We start from the raw sequence: 24,373 nt of genomic DNA, 5'->3' as shown, positions 1-24,373 counted from the left end.
TACTTTATTGGTAACTTGTCTGCTGGAAAACTCTGAAATGTGTGGTTAAATCTGCAGGGTCTTATAAATGAGATGGGGTTGTGGACTGCAGTTGGTTTACTGTGCCAATCGGTGGTGGGGTCTCAATTCCTGGCTACCATTATGGGTGCGTGCAATGGCATCACCGACATCTTGCCACAGTGGTGCGGCATGCCACCAAATTCTCATCTCTCACCCAATTCTGACTAAATCGGCCATGGAGGCTCTCCCAAGCCAAGCATCTAAAGTAAACCATAGGGAAATGCCTGCACCTTGCTTTAGGCGTTGTGCACAATCCACCTGGACATTAACAATACTTCCCTGATGTGAAGCTGATGTGTCACTGCCATCAACTGTGCTCTCATTAAAGATGAAATATGTCTGGATGGTGTCTCTACCCAACTTTTGATCCCAACATTTGGTATTTATTATAGCGCCATTTATTCCATGGCGCTTTACATGTGAGGAGGGGTATACATAATAAAAACAAGTACAATAATCTTAAACAATACAAGTCACAACTGGTACAGGAGAGGACCCTGCCTGCGAGGGCTCACAATCTACAAGGGTATATGCCAGGGTTCAGTTTGTGGCATGTATATTGGATGTGTGCACCGCATGCATGGTGCGGAGCTCTGCCGCTGTATTGTACAGCCGTTATCTGAGCATGTGTGATCACTTTGGATATGTTTGCAGCCTAATAAGGGGTCCAAATCCAACAAAGGGGAACAAGTGTAAGGAGTTAATGTGCCCTCACGAAGGGGGGTAGGGGGTGTATACAGTCATATTTACCAACACTAGGTAAATTCAGGAGCTTGGATGCAGCCAACGTCCCCCACCCCATGATGGAGGCAGTGCAGGGTGCAAAATACTGAAGAAACGACCCCTTGAACACCTGCCTAATCATGCAGGGCGATGGCTTCTTTGTACTCCAAATGCACATGGATCAGGCATGTATATGTGGTCCGCCACACAGAAAAGCTGGTGCACAGTGTCAAATGGCTATTGGGAACGCACAATAGATCCGGCACTACAAGTGCAACGTACTGGGAGTGGCACCAAACCAGCACTAAAGGGCCCGGTTTCATCCTGTACACAAGCAATAAAAATGCCACCAAAACATGAGGTATTGGTTGAGGTTTTTTTTTTTTTTTTTGTTTTCAAAAGATACCGGCTCACAGCCTAAGTCCTGGGACCCCACCTGGCAAGTCCCTGTACTAAAAGGGAAAAGTCCCCCTTTCATAGTCCGAGAGCTGGAGGACAATGGGCGCATGTTATCATACAGGAGCGGTTTCCTACTCCACGCGACAAACATTGTGCAGGAATTCTTGGCTTTAGTTCTGAGATGAGGGTTTTTTTTTTATATGTTGCATACTTACTGTGCAAAAACTGCAGCATTTAGGCCATGTGCACATGTTGCGGATTTTCCCAATAAAATCGCTAAAAAACGCAAACATGCATCCTATCGTTTAGAATGCATTCTGCATGTTTTGTGCTCATGTTTGCGTTTTTTTTTTCCGCAAAAAAGTAGCATGTTCATTACTTTTGCAGATTTCCCATTAAATTGGGAGTGTCCGGAAAAATCTGCACCAAAAACGCGTAAAATCCTGACGTGTGCACATAGCCTTAAGGCTTCATTCTGACATCTGTGGTTTTAACATACAAGAAAAACATTCTGATTAGTTTGTCCCAAATTCCATCAGTTTTCCTCATGTGGAAAGTTTCTCCACCTTCAGTCTGAATATTGCATTTCGATGTCACTTGACTTTTTTTTTTTATATATCCTTCACGGCCCCATAGACTTGCATGGCAGATTTTCATCTGACGCTCAGATCAAACTTGGACAATAGGTCTCAAATGTTTTCTGTAGACTGTTTTGGTCTGAGGATGAAGGAAAAAAAAAAATCTGACAAGTGCCAGCCCCATATAATCTCGGAAGGCGTGCAATGTGTAAGGACTGGCGCTAGTCTGAGAATCTGTCCAGCAAAGTAGATGGGATTTATCAGACCCTCATGACTTAATTTTCTTTTTTTTTTTTTTTACGCCACATACATAAATTGACTCACGGTGCGAGTTAAATCTGCAACGGGTCAATTTCTTTTGTGAGTTTTTTTTTTTTAACTTTTTTTTTTCCTTTTTGCTGCAGAAATCAGTGTTGGCTGAAATACCGCTACATAAAACGTGCACATTTTCATGCATTTTTTTTTCTTCTATGCTTTTGAATGGCTGAAAATTGCAAACATTGACAAGAAAAAAAAGCACTTTGAGGCTGTGTGCCCACGTTCAGGATTTTTAATGTTTTTTCGTCGGTTTTCCTCTGCCAAAACGCTTCCATTAATCATCCCATTATTAGAATGCAATCTGCAATTCTTGTGCCCATGCTGCGGGTTTTTTTCTGCAAAAAGAAAAACGCAGCATGTTCATTAATTTTACAGAAAATCACCGGATTTGCCACTATATAATATAGTAGCGAGAAGCTCCGGAAAAATACGTAAGAAAAACGAGAGCGGATTTCCTGCTATAAAAAAGTCCGGTTTGTTCAGGAAAATTCTGCAACGTAACCTGAGGGTTCAAATCTGCAAGGCAATTCATGTTGCTGGCACTGTAAAACGCAACATGTGAACAAGTCCTTACACTTCTAGCCCTGCCCGTTCACCCTACACCACAGAATGTGTGCAAATAAGGCCACAGTGAGGACTCGGGGGTCTCGAGATTTCACCAAATTCCATCCACTTTGCTGCTCCTGTAAAATGCTGCTCGGTTTTACGCGTCGTGTGAACGGCACCTTATACAAAGCAAAGTGAGTGACTGGAGATCGGTTGCGCGCGCACACAGCCGCCACACTAACCTGCTACACTCCAGGATCATGTGACCTGCGCGCTCACCGCTAGAGGTCCAACCGTCCTTATCGGGTGGTTGGACTCTTAGCGGCAGACATTTTTCTTTATCCCTTCTGGTTACTTTACAAATTCTTCAAGAAAATGGCCGCTCCCACGAAGATTTTACAGAAAATCTAGCAATTTCTACACTGAAGGGGAAAAAAAAAACACCTCCCAACTAGGGATTGGTAGTGATGTCACTGTCGGCTGCGGAAGGTTCCAGAATGCTCTGCTGCTAGGCGGCCGTTCATTCAGCGTTCGGACTAGATCTCCTTTTCCACCATGGATTCCGCTCTGCTTGAGGTAAGAGGCTGCTGTGCTGTGTCCCCTGCAGCAGGAGGCCGGGGGCAGCGCCGGACACGTGATCTGTGCCGCCATCACAGTGAATGCACAGACGATGAGGTCTGTGCAGTGTTTAACCCCTTAGTAACCACCAATATAACGTGACCCTCTCCCCAGAGCGGCCGCAAGCTCCGGCCCAAACAGCCCAGATCCGAGTCACCTACCAGACACCGCTGATCCCGGCCATTCTAGCCTACACCAGGTTCACATGGAGTTTCCTTCTCTCGCTCAAATTCAAATGAGCTTTATTGGCAGGACTAAGTACACGTTAGCATTGCCAAAGCATATGGTAAAAATACGCTCTCTCTCCCCTTTTGCTCTTCATCCTTTTGCGCTCTCTCCCTTTTGCTCTTTCTTTTTGCTCTGTCTTTTGCTCTCTCTCCTTTTGCTCTCTCCCCTTTTGCTCCCTCTCCTTTTGCTCTCTTTTTCTCTCCTTTTGCTTTCTCTCCTTTTGCTCTCTCTCCTTTTGCTCTCTCTCCTTTTGCTCTCTCTCCTTTTGCTCTCTCTCCTTTTGCTCTTCCTCTCCTTTTGCTCTTCCTCTCCTTTTGCTCTTCCTCTCCTTTTGCTCTTCCTCTCCTTTTGCTCTTCCTCTCCTTTTGCTCTTTCTCTCCTTTTGCTCTTTTTCTCTCTTTTTGCTCTTTCTCTCGTTTTGCTCTTTTTCTCTACTTTTGCTCTCTCTCCTTTTGCTCTCTCTCCTTTTGCTCTCTCTTTCCTTTTGCTCTTTTTGCTCCCTCCTTTTGCTCTCTCTCCTTTTGCTCTCTCCTTTTGCTCTTTTTCTCTCCTTTTGCTCTTTTTCTCTCCTTTTGCGCTCTCTCCCTTTTGCTCTTTCCTTTTGCTCTCTTTCCTTTTGCTCTCTTTTGCTCTTTTTGCTCTCTCCCTCCTTTTGCTCTCTCTCCTTTTGCTCCCCTTTTGCTCTCTCTCTCCTTTTGCTCTCTTTCTCTATCCTTTTGCTCTTTCTCTCCCTTTTGCTCTTTCCTTTTGCGTTCTCTTTCCTTTTGCTCTCTTTTGCTCTCTCTTTTTGCTCTCTTCCCTTTTGCTCTCTCCTTTTGCTCTTTTTGCTCCCTCTCCTTTTGCTCTCACTCCCTCTCCTATTGCTCTGTCTCCATTTGCTCTCTTTTACGCTCTCTCTCCTTTTGCTCTTTTTCTCCTTTTTTCACTCTCTCTTTCTCTCCTTTTCTCTTTCTCCCCTTATAGTACAAAGTGTTGCATCACTAGGCAGGTTTCAGGCAATTTACTGCTGTGTCCACGTGGGCCAAAAAAAGAGTCCTCCACAAATCCATCCGTGGGTCATATATGCCCAAATCCACATGATACAGGAAAGATATAAATCTTTGTACTGTGTCAGCCAGTAATCTGAGTAGTCCCAAAAGCTATCCAACCTCTGAGGACTCTCTAATCTTAATATTCTTCAAATCCACATGGAAATTCTGCAGCATTTTTGTCTCCTGTGGTCCCAGCAGTCACATCAGTCATTTAGCTGATGCAACTCCTGGTTGGTGCAGCAGAGAAGTTCTGTTGCTTCACATCCGTTTTTTTTTCTTCTTGCATGAAAAATGAATCCTATTTATATTATTTTTCCAGCTTCAGAAGGATCTTGAAGACGTGAAGCAGCTGCTGGAGAAAAGCTCCAGGAAGAGGGTCCGTGATGTGCTGGTTGTGGAGCAACGAAAACTTGAGACCGAAATTTCCAACAGGCAGCAGCAACAGGCGGGAGAGTCTATGGACATCCAGAAGCCGTCTGCCATCGTCCCTCCCATGGCCAGCACATATACAGTGAAGATTAATAATTATGGTAAGTAGTAAACCGTACGCAGACTGGTAGTATGAGATCCAGTCTTGTATCCTTCACTAATAGTATTATTTCACTGTATGGCGGTGAGACAATTAGTAAGGTTGCAGCACCAGGATCGCAGCTTGTCTCCTACCCCGAGGAGCAGAATGTGGGTCCAGAGCCCATCGAATGGTCAGCAGTCAACCATGCAAATTACCACTTTAATTCAAGTCCTATGGGACTGATGAAGAAAGCCGAGTCCGCCGCTCATCTCTCTCTGACCGTCTCATAGATCGTGGCAGGTCTCATGTGCAAGAATCAATTCTTTGTATGGCAGCCTGCTCGGTCTTTTATCAATGAAACGTTGAATGACGGCTTCATAAGATCCAGTTTTAATGCAGTTTTGGATCCCTCAAACAATACAAAATAAAGCCAGGAATAGATCCTAAAGAGAGTATAAGATCTACAGTTTTGGTTCCCATGCATGTTTGCTGCAGGTGCGGCATTATGGCAGACTACCAATGTTGGCACTCAGAAATGTGACCGCCTCTCTTTCGGCAGGGTGGGACCAGTCTGACAAGTTTGTGAAAATCTACATCACTTTGAATGGAGTTCAGAAAATTCCCGCCGATAACGTACAAGTCCAATTCACCGAACGGTAAGTGAGAATACGGTGTATTGTTCTGTATGTTTTTCATATAGGGGAAGTAATGGTGTGCACTCAGGTCAAGAACAGGGAGGTGCTGGTGGAACAGACCATGTGGTCCCAATAGTCATGTACTGGAAATCACCGCACACTCAGAACCGGTATGATGCAAAAATATTATACAAGTTTATTGTGTTCACAGTCAATGTTGCCACAAAAGAAAACGTGCTGATAGAAACCCGACGTTTCGACCCTCTCGGGTCTTATTCATGGGGTTGCTTGTTTTACGATTAGACACATGTAAGAGTGGCAGACATAGAGTAGGAGCAAAGATCCCTTGGCGTATAAATTGTCACTTTTGCAAGGATTGAGACGGGGACACATAAATTCCCAGTGAGGGACTGTCACGTCCTGGGTGGGCCTGTAATGTCCGGTTATCCAATGTGAGCGGCGCTCCCGCGCCCTGCTGGATGTGGCAGCCCTGCTGTTTTTCATATAGGGCAGCACGGTGGCTCAGTGGTTAGCACTGTCATTTTGCAGTGTGGGGGTCCTGGGAGCCTGATTTACGGGGTACTTGGATACACGTATTCTTTGCCATTGCAGGACATTTGATTTATTGGTGAAGGATCTGAATGGGAAGAACCATGCCATGACTGTGAACAACTTGCTGAAACCCATCTCTCCTGATAACAGCTCAAGAAAAGTGAGTACATGTTTTCTGAAAGTGTGGCAAACTTTTTTTCTTTGTGGTCTACAGAGGTTTTGAACACGACCTACAGAAAACAGACATGTTAGGTTTCATAACAAATGGATCTTTTTTATCTCTTGTAAAATACTGACAGTCACTTTACTCAGGTCCCATTACTTTCCATGGATGTTGTGGCACACCCATAAGAGAAATGAAGATTAGATGTTCATTGGTAAAAGCTGATTATGGGGAGGAGGCAGTGGCCCTAGAAATGGCATATGCAATATAAGAAAAGGTTTTTGTAAGTGGACACCCCCTTTAAATTAATTTGACGCAATCTATAAGGAAAGAATCCTAGTGACCAGATTATTCTATTCGTTTCTTGATCTACAATTACTTAGGTTTTCATGTGGGATAAATCCAATATGGCCATACACTTGCAGCAGATGCCTGTTCCAACCATCTCTGCTATAAATGTGGTCACGTGACTGGCAGACATTTATTTTATTGGAAAGAGGAGAATATACGTCTACCTGACAATTATGGCATGCATGACCTCAAAGGACTAACAACTAAAGATCAGCGGATCGATATGCGGCGCTCGAGACCATTGTCCAGGTCAGTGGCACCTGGAGGTTAGAAAAGAGGCCGGCGAATCTCTTAGGTTCTGGCCTCCATGGCTCAGATTCTGATCACCCGTCGCACGCCAGCCCTGACAAATCATATGTCACGCTGTGAGACTCCGGAAAATAAGAGATTCCTGTCCCTCTCTATTTAGGTTCCACTGACCTGGACGATTGACCGGTATCCCCAAAATCGATCCTTTAGTTCTGCACATGGGCACAAGATGAAATCTTCAGTGCGACTTCCGTAGAGACTCATTGCTTGTGTAGTCTTTAACTTCATAATCTCTCTTTTGTTTGCCAGGTAAAGACGGACACTGTGCTCATCATGCTGAAAAAGAGGTCCGAGAGCAAATGGGATTATTTGACGCAGGTTGAGAAACAAACAAAGGAGAAGGAGTAAGTTCAATGCTTTATTAATAAAAGCATCTATGGAGAAATGATAGCAATGTAGCCGTTCGCTCAATAATCGTTTTTCTACATAACTCACATTGCAGATTCTGCCTCTAAATAGCAGCTACAGCCGACACTCGTGTCTGTGCACCAGAAGACCAATTGTTCTGCAATGTCTCCAGTCCCGGAGCCTGTGCTGTAATAAGTAATATTCTACAGTGTCAGCTGCCATACTGGATACAGGAGACTTATCTTGGTGCATAAGAGACTGTTTGGAGACAGAATCTGCAATTGATGTTAATTAGAAAAAAAAAGTTATTTTGTGCATTAATATGCAGTGGTCCTTGAATGGACTTTTAGGTGTACATTTGTATTATGGCCAGAAGAATAGGTATACATAAGAGATATTGGAATAGCTTAGATCTAAAGACCAAAGGGATTAGTTGTAACCACTTCTAGTTAAAGTTTACCTCCAATAATATAGGTAGTGAACTTATTGCCGAAAACTGCATGGGGCCTGAGCTGCTGCTGTCTTTGAACTCCTTCATGTAAAAATCACTTAATTTTGCAGGGAATTGGTAGTTTCCCTGCAACATTAAGTGATTCTTGAACAAGGCATTTACACTGCCCAACAGCAACGCGTTTGCCCGACGGTGGTCGGTTCGGGGTTTGTTTAAATGGCGGCTGACCCTGTCTTCAGATGTGCACTGTGCGATCAAAGGTTATTCAGTGCACATAGGCTGCCATTATTCTTGGTAGTGCAAGTCCTGTTTACAAAGGATGATGAGCTGCCGAAAACGATGATCTCTTGTGTAAACCAAAAGATCATTTCACCCGACAATAGTGAACATTTTGCACTTTCATTGGGCGATTGTGAGCCTGTTTAGACTGCATGTCAATCTCTGACAGCGGCATTTAACACGCGCTGCCCGGACGCTTGTTACAAAACCCACCCATCGGCGCCTCTGTCGTGGGATCGCGTGGTGCTGATGGGTTGTCAGGACAGCTGGGGGTTTGCAGAAGACCCCCTGTGCCTGTCACTAAATCTATGAACGACAGGCATGTGGCGGCGTTCATAGCAGTTTATGATTTATGCTACACATAGCAGTACTGAAGCCTTACTATATGTGTAACACAGGCAAACAGGTAATTACAGCTTCTAGTCTCCTAAGGAGACCATTGAGGCCAGAAAAAGTTTACATTTAAAAAATGATTAACTTTTTTTTTTTAATCACCCCTCTTATGCCCCGTTCAAAATAAAAGAAAAAACAAACACACATTTGGTATCGCTGCATTCAGAAACGCCCATTCTATCAAAATTGGTAGACAAAAAAATCAAAACACCAGAATTGTTTTTTTTTTTTGGCTGTTGCAACATTGCAATAAAATGCAATATTGGGGGATCAAACATATCTACCCCAAAACTGTAGCAATAAAAACCCTCAGCTTGGCATAAAAAATAAGCCCTCTTCGAGCCTCAGAGCCTGGAAAATTTTTTTTTTTTTTTTTAAACTACAAGTTTTGGATTTTTTTCACCACTTAAATAAAAAATAAACTATACAGGTTTGGTATCTGAAAACTCGTACTGGCCTGGAGAACCATATTGCCTGGTCCGTTTTACCATATAGTAAACATGGTAAATAAAACAAAAAAAAACTATTGTAGAATTGCACTTTTTTTTGCTATTTAATTGCACTTGGAATTGGTTTCCCGTTTTCCAGTGCACTATATGGTAAAATCAGTGGTGTCATTCAGAAGTAGAAATCGTCCCGTAAAAACATGCCCTCATACGGCTATATCACATTAAAAAAAAAAGGTTATTTCTGTGGGAAGGAGGAAAAAAGGAAAACGCAAAATAGCAAGGTGCTAAAGGGGATTTCTGTAATTAGACCACCCCCTTGGGATACGTAAAGGAGATTGCATGTAACATTGCTTGCAAAGTTACAAGGAAAACATGGTTTTGTTTTAAGCCCAGAAGATTTCTTCTTTACCATGGTGTACAATTTTGTATATACTGGGGTTTTTTTGCTTATCTTCCTTTCTTTTATTTTAGCAAACCATCGCTGGAACCGGAGGCAGATGGAGACCCCAGTGCTGGTCTAATGAATGTTCTGAAGAAAATCTACGATGAAGGAGATGATGACATGAAGAGAACACTGAATAAAGCCTGGGCTGAATCCCGAGAGAAACAGTTAAAGGGCGAAACAGATTTCTGAAGGAAGATGCTGCCCTGCCCCTTCCTCCTTTTCGCCTTATCCAATTCCATATTCCAGGGACAGGCCCGGCTTTCACAGCAGTGGAGTTGATCTCCACATTTTCCACGGTTTACAGGTCTGTTACTTCCCAGCATGAACGCTGTGCAGTTTCTTCAGCCCCTTCTGATTGGACGATCACACAAAACATGGTCAGAGCCTTGACCTTTTTACTGTCACAGATCCTTCTTCATGAATTTGACATCTGACTGCAGATATTTTGGCTGGAATGATTTATCATATTTTGGAATATTTGTAAATGTTTTTTTGGTTGTATAATAAACTCTGCCAATTGCATTTAGGTTTGGATTCCTCAAGCATTGCTGCCATCTTGTGTATTAGTATAGAAGGGGACCCGATACCAAATTCATGCAAATGTTGTATTTGACCAGAACAACCATTGTGCCACCATACTACGGAAATAGGGATTTTCCCTTCCCCCATTGGGGCACATCTGAGAGAGAGGGGATCCGCCCAGTCAGGACAGGAAACCCTACTGAAAATAAAAGGGCGGTACCTCTGTCCCTTCAGTTGGGTTTCCTGTCCTGACAGGGACCCTCGTGCTGAACACGGCGGAAGTTTCCACTTACCCACGACCCGTCCCGGTGTGGAAGAACAGGCAGCGCCTGTGCGTCGGTGTTCGGGTCCTGGATGCGCCGTCCGCAGGTCCTCCGGGGCTCTGCGTTCGAGCGGGCGTCTGTGCAGCACGCTCGGATGGCCGGGCTCCTTCCGTGGCTGCCACGCCGCCCTCCTCTCTCTGCCCGGCGTCCAGGTGCTGCGGCCACTTCCAGGTCGCCCGTCTGACATCACACGCAAGACACGCTGGGAATGGGTGTGCCCGCCTGACGTCGGAGGCGGGCGCCGGATCCAAGATGGCGGCGTCCATGAAGAAAACGCCGGCCAGTAGAAAAGGACTCCGGCGGTGCGGCAGAGGATGGGAGGGGCCACCATTGGGCAGCCGCATCAGGAGCTCTCGCCAGATGCCTTGCCGAGCCACCAGCATACCAGGAGAAGCCGCTCAAGTGGTAGAAGCAGCAGTCGTCCTGTCCGGCAAGACTCTACGGCGCCCAGAAGGGACGCTGCACGTGCATCTGTCCAGCCTCCCAAACCGGTACCCTTGACTGTCAGCAGTGGTGAGTGATCTACGTGAATGTCACCCTTATGGTAACAGGGTCCATTTTTTCTGTTTGATCACTAGGGGTCGAGGAAATCTAGAGGCCAAAACAAAGAACCGAGAATGTGCCCTTTGTAAAATTCCACTTGCAGTTCAGTGGCAGAAGGACCTCTGCTCTGACTGCATTAATAAAACCATACAGGATGAGACCCCTAATTTCGCCACTAGCCTTAAAGCCATAATACAGGCAGAGATAAAAGACTCCTTTAAAACTGGCCCTTACAAAAACAAGGAGGTAAAGCCGCAAGGTGTCTACGGATTCGGAGGCCTCTCAGGAACAGGAGAGTCATAAATCATCCCGGTCTCCCTCTACCTCCTCCGCCTCTATCCAGTCATCAAATTCCTCCTCAGATAGTGATACAGGGGGTCGACCATGTTTTCCAACTGAGGATGTAGAAAAAATAGTCAAAGCGGTCAGGTCTGCAATGGGTCTTAAAGAGGAAAAGACACCTAAGTCACTTGAGGATGTCATGTTTGGGGGTTAGAGGAAAAAAGGAAACATACGTTTCCGGTCAATGCAAAAATCAAAGCATTGATCGAAAAAGAATGGAAGGAAAGGGTGAATCAAACACCCGAAAACTCCGTCCATATGACCGAAAACCGGTCCCGCCAAATTCAGGTGACAGGTTCCCTTTAACAAAGATCGACCTCCAGGAGATAGGAGAAATTGGGACTTTAAAGATAAAAGAGGATCGGGCTATATGTTCAAATGACATTACATCAGAGGTTGGAGGAAGGCTATCTCTTCTTTCTGGCCTGGATAAACATCTCCCCGCACCTGGGTTTTAAACATTATCAAAGACGGCCTAAAAATAAAACTCATCCGTCCACCTAGGCACAATTTTGTAATAACTCCCCGGAGGACGGCTCGCATGAAGGAAAGGGACATCTATGTTGGTCCTGCGAGCACTCCGAGCCACAGAGCGTTCACGGAGGGATTCAATCTCTTGTCAGAGAATCGATGGGTTGCGGCAGTGACGAAGCCCACTCAGGGAACTAGGTACTCCGGGATAAGCTGGGATCGGCGGTGGAGGGCTCCTGAGGTCATTTAGGGTGACCGGCTTCGGACTGGTCATATGCCCTTAAAACCAGGGAATGCTGGTCATGTGCCCTTAAGACCAGGGAATGCTGGTCATGTGCCCTTAAGACCAGCGAATGCTGGTTGTGTGCCCTTAAGACCAGGCAATGCTGGTCGTGTGCCCTTAAGACCAGGGAATGCTGGTTATGTGCCCTTAAGACCAGGGAATGCTGGGCTGGCAGGGTGAACCAATATGGCCACCGAGAGTTGCAGAGGTGGTAAAGTCTGCAGAGAGCGAGAGGTGCCAATTTGGGGGCGGAGCCACCGACGTGATGTGGGCGGAGCCTTTTGACTTCCATGAATAGGCCGAAGCCGGGGGCTAAATTTTTGCAGCCGGCCGGAGCGTTACCTCAGGGAGGTGGGCCACAGAGAAGCTGAGGCTGCCTGTCAGCATGTGAATATCCCACTGCAGAGGCCCATCGCTGACTGGATCCATTCATCATGGGTGCGCGTTCCGGCATGGAGCCGCCACGATGGCTGGGTTTCAGCGCCGAGGAAAGCACGTGCACTCTGTTCTGCTTCCAGTGCAGGGATAGAGGGATAAACCTCAATCCATCATCCCTTTGTTAGGGAGGTGGAGAGGAACCGTCCGCCTCCTTGTGCCATCCGCTTTCACAGTGGTGGGACAGGGGGGCTGCTCGGACGCCATAGAAAGGGGCCTCTGTACATCCATGGAATTCAGTCCCCGGGAGGACAGGGCCAGCTGTCCGGCATTAGGCCTGGCTCCAGGAGAGGATACATGGAGGTGACACTCCATGTGGTCGCCTGCTGCTGGTGTGGGGAGATTGGGACTCGAAGGAACTGTTGCCCCTGAAGTGAGCTCAGGCATGGCTTCCCACGTTGCAGGAGAGGGTACGGGGAGGAATACTCGCCGTGCTCGCCTGTTGATGGTTTGGGGGAGATCGGAACCTTGAAAGGATCCGTCGCCCCCTTCACTCCGTTAATTATAAATTTACAGAAAAGTAAAAAATAAAAACGTTGGGGTCTGAACTAGACCTGTGTGCCTCCTACAAACACTAAGCAAGAACTGGTTAGCTGAGAGCCAGCAGGAGGGTGTATACTGCAGGGGAGGAGCCGAGAGCCAGCAGGAGGGTGTACACTGCAGGGGAGGAGCAGAGAGCCAGCAGGAGGGTGTACACTGCAGGGGAGGAGCAGAGAGCCAGCAGGAGGGTGTATACTGCAGGGGAGGAGCCGAGAGCCAGCAGGAGGGTGTACACTGCAGGGGAGGAGCAGAGAGCCAGCAGGAGGGTGTACACTGCAGGGGAGGAGCAGAGAGCCAGCAGGAGGGTGTACACTGCAGGGGAGGAGCCGAGAGCCAGCAGGAGGGTGTATACTGCAGGGGAGGAGCCGAGAGCCAGCAGGAGGGTGTATACTGCAGTGGAGGAGCTGAGAGCCAGCAGGAGGGTGTATACTGCAGGGGAGGTGAGAGCCAGCAGGAGGGTGTATACTGCAGGGGAGGTGAGAGCCAGCAGGAGGGTGTATACTGCAGTGGAGGAGCTGAGAGCCAGCAGGAGGGTGTATACTGCAGGGGAGGTGAGAGCCAGCAGGAGGGTGTATACTGCAGGGGAGGTGAGAGCCAGCAGGAGGGTGTATACTGCGGGGGAGGAGCTGAGAGCCAGCAGGAGGGTGTATACTGCAGGGGAGGAGCCAAGAGCCAGCAGGAGGGTGTATACTGCAGGGAAGGAGAGAACTGTCTTTGTATCACTTAGTGTCGCCTCCTAGTGGCAGCAGCAGCAGCAAGCACCCATGGTGTGTGTCCCCCCAATGAGGCGTAGGAGAAAATTCACTTTATTTACGACAGCTGACTGTCTTTTGATGGCTTCCTGTTCATGTCCGAGCGCTGAACGGCTCCGCTTCTAATTGCCATTAATGGTTTAGTATGTGCAAAACGAGTTTTCACTCGCTAAGATGGTGTTCACTACAGTAGGGCACACTTAGTTTACCTCTATTCTCTGAGCTGCCCTTTGGAGACCATGTAGACCAGAGGTGTCAAACTGCATTCCTCGAGGGCTGCAGACAGATCATGTTTTTAGGATTTCCTTGTGTTGCACAGGTGATAATTTAAAGGGAACCTGTCACCCCGTTTTTTGAGATTGAGCTATAAATACTGTTAAATAGGGCCTGCGCTGTGTGTTCCTATAGTGTATGTAGTGTACCCCGATTCCCCACCTATGCTGAGAAATAACTTACCAAAGTCGCCGTTTTCGCGTTTCAATCAGGCTGGTCAGGTCGGGAGGGCGTGGTGACATCGCTGGTTCTTCCTCAGCTTTACGTTGGTGGCGTAGTGGTGAACAAGCAGCGCGCGATCTGCGCTGTCATCCCTTTCGTCGGTGGGGGCGGCCATCTTCCTGGGGCCGCGCGTGCGCAGATCGAGTGCGCTGCTGCACGGGGCTTCAGGAAAATGGCCGCGGGATGCCGCGCGTGCGCATTAGAGATCGCGGCGGCCATTTTCCCAAAGCCGAGTTTGCATCTCGGCTTTGGGAAAATGGCCGCCGCGATCTCTAATGCGCACGCGCGGCATCCCGCGGCCATTTTCCTGAAGCCCCGTGCAGCAGCGCACTCGATCTGCGCACGCGCGGCCCCAGGAAGATGGCCGCCCCCACCGACGAAAGGGATGACAGCGCAGATCGCGCGCTGCTTGTTCACCACTACGCCACCAACGTAAAGCTGAGGAAGAACCAGCGATGTCACCACGCCCTCCCGACCTGACCAGCCTGATTGACAGGCGAAAACGGCGACTTTGGTAAGTTATATCTCAGCATAGGTGGGGAATCGGGGTACACTACATACACTATAGGAACACACAGCGCAGGCCCTATTTAACAGTATTTATAGCTCAATCTCAAAAAACGGGGTGACAGGTTCCCTTTAATCACCTGCACAGAATGATTCCAGCACCTTGTGCAATGCTAAGGAAATCCTGAAAACAAGCATGGTTTGAGGCCCTCGAGGAATGCAGTTTGACACCCCTGATGTAGACTATGTCCATAGAAATAGTTTCATAGACAGCGGTTTCACGCAGATGCGTTTACAGGACAGCTGTCTACTCACTAGCAAAATTGTAACCTACCCCCTAATCGAGGGCCAAACATTAGATAAAACTATAACCAAAACAACGGCCTAAGTTAGGGCACTTCCAATTTATACAGAATATCAAATCAGAAAAACCACGGAAGCTTCTTGCCAATAAAAACATTAAAGTTTATTAAATAATGCATATAACAACTAAACAAGTCCAATGGCGATAAAGTGACAGAATCTACTGACTGCATAAGATAAATACATCACAGGAAACCTATAATCAAATGATCCCAAGACTATTAATGGGTGGGCAAAAATAGGCTTTAAATGTGCATGACATAATGTGACAAACTTCTACAAGCCCAATAATAAGACAAAAAATTCTGACCAACAAGTTACCGTATATGTGGTTGATATAAACTATACATATATCACAATAGAAAAAGGTTTGAAAATATATGGGCTGGAAATAGCATGCCTACAAGTATATGCACAACAATAACATGCCTAAATTGTCATTCAGAATTATGCTACAAAAAACAAGAGTAATAGAAAATGCATGGCAGAAAAACTACCTAAAGCTAGGTCTATAGTGGTTCTAAAGATCCAAAGTGGAAATCCTATACTCACTGGTAGCATTACAGCTACCATATGAGTATAGGATTTCCACTTTGGTAGTTTTTCTGCCATGCATTTTCTATTACTCTTGTTTTTTGTAGCATAATTCTGAATGACAATATAGCCCATATATTTTCAAACCTTTTTCTATTGTGATATATGTATGGTTTATATCAACCACATATACGGTAACTTGTTGGTCAGAATTTTTTGTCTTATTATTGGGCTTGTAGAAGTTTATGTCACATTATGTCATGCACATTTAAAGCCTATTTTTGCCCACCCATTTATAGTCTTGGGATCATTTGATTATACGGTAGGTTTCCTGTGATGTATTTATCTTATGCAGTCAGTAGATTCTGTCACTTTATCGCCATTGAGTACTATTGGACTTGTTTAGTTTTTATATGCATTATTTAATAAACTTTAATGTTTTTATTGGCAAGAAGCTTCCGTGGTTTTTCTGATTTGATATTCTGTATTAGATAAAACTATCTTGTAAGATGTACAGCACAATGGGAAAAAAAAAAAAAAAAAAAGATTGGTGATGGTTCAAAAGTCTGCGGCAATGAATATCTATGACAAATGTGTCATTTGCTGCAGAAAGTGGTAATTGCTACATTTTCACAGAGGACGTTCAGTCTTATGATTTGGGGGATAGGTGGGGGGGTAGCAATAAGATCACCCTCTTCTGTCTGTTTCCGCCAGTGTGTAAGACAATGTAATAAAACAGAACAGGTGGATATCAACTTATATTTATTACAGACACAATGTAAAAAAAAAAAAAAATAATAAAACTTCAGAATGTGTCGAACAATAGAATCTTATTGGAGGAACCAACAGCACAGCATCTGCTGTAAAAACGATGATTTCTCGGTCTACCACATGGCTCTTTGAATGCCAGACATCTGATTGTGATCGGCTAAGTGACGGAAAACTATTCTGCTTAGGCGCCATCTCCTCTTCACACCGCGTGGTCGGGAGGTGAGAACGCATCGGTTCCGGATTCTCACTGGACAACTGTCTACTGGCAGTGCTGCAATCTCTTTATCTGCCACTTCCTGCAAGAAAGAAATCCATTAATCTGTACCCTTGGGGCAGGGACAAAAGAAACTGTCTTGTATGCCAATTTGTAGGCTGTGTGTTTTGTCCCACACCATTAATCCTGACACTGGATTTTACAGTTTCTGGATCAGGTGTCACAACTTCCACCATTAAGTGTGAGCTCATGTGTCAGTTGTGCCACGGTTCTTGCTGAAATGCAAAGAACCACAGCTCCACAACCTCATGTGGTTTTCTGGTTTAGCGCAGAGACACACTGCCGTATTTCTCGTGCGAGAATCGCATCGCACTGCACGGACTGGCAGGCACCTCTTCTGACCGGAGCACGACAGCATGATGGATTACTATGCAGCTGTCAAGTTCAGGTCCGGAGAGCCAACAGCCAGTATGAGTTTTACAATGCGATTCTCGCACGAGAAATATGGCAGTCTGTCTCTGCCCTTATTCTCATCATTCTAAAAGGGTCACATAATGGCTAGGACTGATTATTATTAAGCAAATTACCTAATGCGATCATTTCTCCAAGTTGCATTGTTCTCCCAATATTGTTACTGCCCCTGCAGCAGCGGTGGCCATGCTTGTGTTACTTGGGAGTGTGCACAGTAGCTCCTATCCCATTCAGCGTGCACCTTCTCTATTCACATCTATAGGACGAGTCTTAGACATGTGCACCAGCCCAGATCCCATTCTATAAAATTACTGGAAACTTGCAATTCTCAAATTTAGAGCAGAGGCACAATCTGAACTGGAGTGCCCACCCACTGGCGTGTTAGGGATAACCCTTTGTCTTTGTGGTGCAACATTCGGTCATACAGTAAGGAGCATGGCAGAACCGCTACATGGGAATAAGCCACTGGGATTTTTAATTTTAGAAGTCATTTCTCATTGCGTGTAGAAACCATTTCATACCCGAAGTTCTTTAGGCAGAATGGTATTTTTCCGCAAGGCATTGATCCTCAGCCTCTCGTCTGCATATTCGAAGGCCATCTTCCTCCTCTTCACATCTCGCCACATTCTCCAATCGACATAATAACTTCTTACTTGGTTTGAGCAAGTCACCGGAGAAAAAGAGAGCAACTGCACAGAAGAGAGGAAATTGTGGGGAAAGGATTATAAATACGCCCTTATTTAACAGGTCAAGTTAAAACTTCCACATGGCTATATAGCTGTGATTTACTTTTGGATGTGTAGGCAAAAGTAAATGACTAGCTTAGTTAATGGCTTATAAAACTGTCTCCATATATGTAAGTTTCTGGATATTTCTAAGAGCTCCTTCTCACTTGTGCGACACTCGGATGAGTCTCGCACGGCAATACCCCGCCGCAGCTGCCGGTACAGTGGAGTGGAGTGTGCAGCTGAATGTATTCCTATGCGGCCGCACGCTCCGGATCTGAGTGCCGGGTGCAGAGCCGGGTTTTAAACATGTGAGACTCATAAGAGTAGCTCGCAAGTGAGAAGGAGCCCTAATACAAAGTCGGTAATCTAAGTGCACTAGGGAGACTTCAGAAAACTGCAGAAAAATAAAATATGCAACATGTGAATAAACCCTGACAGCTTACTTTGACTACATAACATGGGATAGGAAACGGGATGACAAAGACCCAGTTGGGAATTAGAATTTCACCATTTACAGCAGTGAGACATTAAAAAGCGGCAGAGGAAACACTGGGTTAAACAGAAATCAGTCAGCAGGATTTCACATCTCAAAATTATTTATCTGGCATGTAGCTTTTTCAAAGACAAGTCCAGCAATTCCTTTACATGGCCAGTCCGTTTCTCCTTTGCTGAGAAACCAACGTTTAGAATATTTGCAAATGAGCCTGAGGGACTATTTGTAGATCTGAAGCGTCTGTCACTCCAGCTCTATTCCCCGCCGCCTCCTGTGTGGCCTCTGAGGGTACGTGTCCACGTTCAGGATGGCCGGCGGTTTGGACGGAGCTGCAAACTGGCTCCGCCAAAAGCTCCGCCCCCTTCTGGGGACACGATGATGCCGGATGTGTTCATTGCACACATCCGGTAACATCACACCCCACACATAGGGCCCTGTGTTATACCTTGCGGCGGCGCAGCCTCGCGCAAGGTATACGGACCTGCTGCGATCTAAAAAGACGTGCCGCATGTCCGGAATCGCAGGGCCGCCGGGTGCGTGTTACTACGCATGGTGGAGACAGGATTTCATGAAATCCCCTCCACTATGCTGTAACATCTGGACACTGCGGGTTTGACGCTGCCTCTCTCTGCAGTGCCAAACACGCAGCGTTTCCTGAACGTGGAAACATACCCTGAGCGGTTTGATTTCAGGCAAAGGAACCGTCAGTCATGCAGGATGAGGCGATTGCAGAGCTGAGAATAGAGCTGGAGTGACAGAGGTTTCAGATCTACAATAGTCCTTTTGCCTCATTTGAAAATAATTTCAGATGACGATTTCTCATGAAACTAAGTCTTAAAGGGAATCTGTCAGCAGGATTTCACCCTCACACCATTTATATGCACATGTAGCTCTTTCAAAGACAAGTCCAGCAATACCTTTTACATGGCCGGTCCTTAGGACTGAAATACGCTCCACTTAACGTAAAAATAAAAGATCTAGAGCAAAATGGAGTCATCCAAAATGGAGTATCCATTTATTATTAGATTTTTTTTTTTAACAGTTATTATAGTGTACACAGTGCTGAAATAAGGGGAAATCACTTATTAATGCACAATACAGATTTTGAAGTTAAGCATGTGCACACGGCATTACATTTTACTGCTGTCAGATCTTTGAGGTCTGGATTTACTAACTATGTTACTATGATTTGTACAGTCTACTGTAATTCCTCAGATTTCATACTGAGACATAAAAAAAATGGTAGCATGCTGGGTTAGACACCGTATATACAGAGGATTTATCTGCAGATTAGCTCCATTCATACAGCATCTGATGGGGTCTGTATGGTACGATAAGCAGCCATGGCAGCATACTGTTGTGCACATGAGCCTTTGTTCTTATGACTCATGTACATTTTTGTAATTAAATTTTATCTCCAAGCTGTACAAAGATTTTATATATTTATACAACTACAAATGTTAGGCATGCACCTTCTAACAGCAAACATTGGTACTAGGGGACATACAGCAGAGGATTTAGGTGGCATGAAGCTATGGTCACACAAAGCTCTTTAAAAAAAATGCAGAGTTTTTCCCATTAAATCCACATCAGGAAATGCGCCTTCTTTCATGAAGCATTTTTATTTGCAGCCTTTTGATTGGGGAGTGCCTAGTTTAGAGCAGATTCCCATATCAGTATCTGTATCAAAAGAACTGATGCAAGGTTGTTGTTTTTTTTCACCAGACATTTTTAAAACCTTTAGGAGGGTTTTTTTTTTTAAAGACCCTCGAAAAGTCTTTTTACAAAAAGCAAAGTAGATTTCCCATAGAAAATAAAATGATTTTTTTTATATAAAAAAAGAAATAGGTACCAGTTGCTGAAGTTTAAACATTGTTATTAAGCCAACACCTCAGTCTATCTCCTGCGGATCTTTTTTTAGGTGGTGCATTCACATAGATCACATAAATGTAAAATGCAGAAATTCAAAGAATTGGAGAACTCACCCAGATCCTTCTTGATGTGTCGTTTTAATGTCACTTTCTGCCATAGAATAAAACATATTAGTGTGTGGTGTGCAGGTGGCAGGAGAGTTGTGCAAGTGAAAGAACCTGACGGACATTCAGCTGCACAACTCCTTTGCCCTCTGCACTTTAATAAGTTTTAATGTCATTTTCTACCAAGGAATAAAATAAAACATCAAGAAGGATCTGGGTGAGTGCTCCAATTCTTTGAATTTCTGCGTTTTACAAAAAAGATTTTTTTCATTGCGTTTTGGTGGATGATTTAGGAGTGGATCAAAAATTCCACCTGTCTTACTCTGGGTTGAAAGATTCACCACCATTTGTTAGCAAGTTTTATGCAAACAGCGATGATCACCAGAAAATTCAGAAATATCACAGAACAGTAACAGATTTGGGACCTCAGAAATTCATTTTATGTACTGAGAAGACTGTATTGTCACCTTCATGTAAGGGATTTACAACTTACTGGGTTCTGAACATCAGTAAAGTGCACAGTGCAGATTTCATTCCTCATAAACAACCCCTGAACTATTATGCAGAATCCTTTTGTACAGTTCTGGAAACATAAATTAACAACTGCTTGTAAGGCCAGTTTCACACGTCAGTGGCTCCGGTACGTGAGGTGACAGTTTCCTCACGTACCGGAGACACTGACTCACGTAGACACATTAAAATCAATTGTGTCCGTTTGAAAAACACGGAGACATGTCAATGTTTGTGGGAGCGCACGTATCACACGGAACCATTAAAGTCAATGGGTCCGTGTAAAACACGTACTGCACACGGATGCTGTCCGTGTGCAGTCCGTGGGCCGTGCAGGAGACAGCACTACAGTAAGCGCTGTCCCCCCAGCTTGTGGTGCTGAAGCCCCATTCATTTCTCATTTCTTCTCTCCAGCAGCGTTCGCTGGAGCGAAGGAATGAAAAATCATTTTTTTTTTAATTTTTTTGTTGTGAAAATAAAGTTCCCGGTAATCTCCCCCCTCCCTCCCCCTGTGCGCCCGCCGGCGTTAAAATACTTACCCGGCTCCCTCGATGCTTCCTCCAGCGTCGCAGCTCTTCCTGTATGAGCGGTCACGTGGTGCCGCTAATTACAGAGATGACTATGCGGCTCCACCTCCCATAGAGGTGGAGCCGCATAGTCATCACTGTAATGTGCGGCACCACGTGACCGCTCATACAGGAAGAGCTGCGACGAGAAGAGGAAGCAGCGAGGGAGCCGGGTAAGTATTTTAATGCCAGCAGGCAGGCGCACAGGGGGAGGGAGGGGTGAGATTACCGGGAACTTTATTTTCACAAATAAGAAATGCCCTGTTGAGGGCACAACAAAGTACTGCAGTGCGCAGGGCCTCTCTGACCTTTCCGGCGCCTGTGCACTGCAGTACTTTGTTGTGCCCTCAAGAGGAGCCGTGGCTGAAGATCAGAAGAGGACTTCATGGAAAGAAGATAGGAGGCGCCGCAGCGGACCAGAGACGCCCATCTGACCTGACCAGCAGCGGGACCGCCCCTGGGTGAGTATAATATAACGTCTTTTTCTCCTTTTTTAGGTAACATCGGGGGCTTATCTACAGCATTACAGAATGCTGTAGATAAGCCCCTGATGCCGGTGGGCTTACCTCACCCACGATTTTCGGGGTGACAGGTTCCCTTTAAGTAGGGTGTAGTCCTGCCAGACTAAAAGATGCAATTCTAGATATTGGACAGAGGTGGCGCCATTTATAAAAAAAAAAAAAAAAAAAAGACCTTTTCTAATCAAAGGCACCCTCATAAAAAAAACATGGTTGTCATAAATATTCCTCTATACACACACATATGAGCGTTGATCTGTGATGCATTTTTTACAATTTTCTCATTAGATTCCATTCTCTGACATGACACATCTTAGGCGAGGAAGAAAGCATGATGTGGAATGCACAGGGACATGGAGGTGACAGCCGCCATGTCGGCCCCTCCTGCGCCTGCCTGTGTATCAGCAGTGTCCGTGCTTCCTCCTCCTGCCTTTCGTTATTTCCTCACTTTCCCCCCGTCCTTGCACTAACCTGCCGGGCGCTGCGCAGCGCAGACCCCAGCATGGACGCCGCCATCTTGTCCCCGCTGTCAATTCAAATGCTTGTAACTTTATTGTCCGTGACAACAGAACGTCGCTGCAGCTTCTCCTGAGCAGCGCTCGGTACCTCGACTTTCAGATCTATGAATCACCAGCTGCGGTGAAATGTTGCTGTGAGGGCATGCTGAGAGTTGTAGTTTCACCACAGCTGGACTGCTGCAGATGTCCACGATGGGGATAGTAGTACAACATGTAGAAATGATGTTAGTAAACTTGCTGTGGTTCCAAGTACATTTAACCCTTTCATAACTGGGCGTTTTTTCCATTTTTTATTTTTAGCCACTTCTTTCAAGAACCCCCTTTTTTTTTAAATATTTTAGTGGTTAAAAAAACTTCTTAACCTTGTAAAAGTAAAAAAAGATTTTGTTGTCATTCACCAAGATCAGTAACTTTTTCACTTTTCCATGCATGGAGCAGGGTGAGGACTTTGGGTTTTTCTTGCCCGCCATTCTGAGGATTTTATTGATACCATTTTCTGGTGCCTTTTTATTACATTTTTGTAAGTGTAAGTGCAGAGAAAAACGTTCACTCTGGTGTTTTTTTGTGTGTACAATTTAAGTAATTTTATGATTTGATAGATCACACTTTTATAGGTACGACAACACTAAATATGTTTTTTTTTCCTTTTAATTTATTTTTGAACTGTGAAGAGGAAGGTGATTTAAAGTTTTATATTTTTTGCACTTTTTTTTTCAATATATATATATATATATATATATATATATATATATATATATATATATATATATATATATATATATTTTTTTTAACTTTAAATTTATTCTTGCCGGGTCCATGCGCTGCAATACATGCTGCTGGCCAATCAGAGGCCAGCAGCTGCCGTCGGCGTGCACGTAACTGGGCGCATGGCAGTGATGTCATGCGTCCTCGCTGGAATCAGCTGCCGGCTTCAGAAGACGTCACTGCGGGGGAGCGCAGGGAAGGTGAGTAGGAGCGTGTATTGTTTTTGTTTTCTTCTATGCATTGAACAACAGCAGTGCCAGCAGAACGGGTGACATATACCAGGATGGGGAGAAGCATACAGTGGGGAGAATAATTATTTGATCCCTTGCTAATTTTGTAAGTTTGCCCACTGACAAAGACATGAACAAAGAAAAAAAAAAAGAGATTGTTCCAGCTTCCAAGCAGTCCGAAAGGAATGATTTATTGCTTGCATATAAAAACAAGTCTTGTGGAGGCAAGTTCACATGACCAAATAGCAGCGTATAGCAGATACGCGTTTCAAACAAACTAGGTGTTCTTTGTGAAAGCATGACATTATTAATTTAAACTGGATTCACTGGGGAATTGGAAGCCAATAAAGGGATTGGTAGCTGGGAGATTCAAAATTCATAGGTGTAGCGAGGGATGAGGAGTAGAAGAAAATCTGTCAGTAGGATCAACCCCCCTAAGCCGTCTATATGGGCATGTAGGTCATAGGAAGCTGAATAAAATGATACCTTAATATATGTGATTTGATGTTTTATTCAAGAGAAATGAACGTTTTTCTTAATATGTAAATGACCTGTTAAGATCTATGGGCGGAACATAGATATCCCTGAGAATCTACCTTTAAGGAATGTTTTTTTAAGGGTATGTGAACACGCAGCGGATTTTGTTGCGGATCCGCAGCGTTTCTGCAGCTGCGGGTCCGCAGCAGTTTCCCATGAGTTTACATTACAATGTAAACCTATGAGAAACAAAAAACGCTGTGCACATGCTGCGGAAAAAAACACGCAGAAATGCAGCGGTTTACATTCTGCAGCATGTCACTTTCTGCGGATTCCGCAACGGTTTTACAGCTGCTCCTATAGAAAACCGCAGTTGTAAAACCGCAGTGAAATCTGCAGAAAAACCGCGGTAAATCCGCCATAAATCCGCAGCAAAAATGCAGCGTTTTTGCCCTGCAGATTTATCAAATCCGCTGCAGAAAAATACACAGTGGACCATTATACGTGTGCACATAGCCTAAAAGAAAGGAGAGTTACCAGTGTGAGACATGTCAATCAGGAGAGCAGACAGTCATCCAGAGCAATCTGTACCCGAGAACAGGGGTTTTTTTTTTAAAGGAAAACCCCTTTAAAGTTGTT

The 24,373-nt window shown here is 45.1% G+C and overlaps 2 protein-coding genes across 2 annotated transcripts; one reads left to right on the top strand and one right to left on the bottom strand.

Moving 5' to 3' along the window:
* Nucleotides 1–2,982: 2,982 nt before the first annotated feature.
* Nucleotides 2,983–9,909, top strand: CACYBP (calcyclin binding protein). Its single transcript, XM_069737809.1, has 6 exons — nucleotides 2,983–3,200; nucleotides 4,821–5,031; nucleotides 5,572–5,668; nucleotides 6,260–6,359; nucleotides 7,272–7,366; nucleotides 9,414–9,909. Exons 1-6 carry the CDS (start codon nucleotides 3,180–3,182, stop codon nucleotides 9,574–9,576), a joined length of 687 nt encoding a protein of 228 aa, XP_069593910.1. The 5' UTR covers nucleotides 2,983–3,179; the 3' UTR covers nucleotides 9,577–9,909.
* Nucleotides 9,910–16,242: 6,333 nt separating this feature from the next.
* MRPS14 (mitochondrial ribosomal protein S14) lies at nucleotides 16,243–22,287 on the bottom strand. The gene is made up of 3 exons (XM_069736548.1): nucleotides 22,216–22,287; nucleotides 17,475–17,642; nucleotides 16,243–16,564 (listed from the first exon to the last, which is right to left on the bottom strand). The coding sequence occupies exons 1-3, from the start codon at nucleotides 22,258–22,260 to the stop codon at nucleotides 16,382–16,384; spliced, it is 396 nt and encodes a 131-aa protein (XP_069592649.1). The 5' UTR covers nucleotides 22,261–22,287; the 3' UTR covers nucleotides 16,243–16,381.
* Nucleotides 22,288–24,373: the final 2,086 nt, after the last annotated feature.

Source organism: Ranitomeya imitator, chromosome 8 (genome assembly GCF_032444005.1).
Source record: "Ranitomeya imitator isolate aRanImi1 chromosome 8, aRanImi1.pri, whole genome shotgun sequence".
Taxonomy (NCBI): Eukaryota; Metazoa; Chordata; class Amphibia; order Anura; family Dendrobatidae; genus Ranitomeya; species Ranitomeya imitator.
This window is presented reverse-complemented; position numbering and strand designations above follow the sequence as displayed.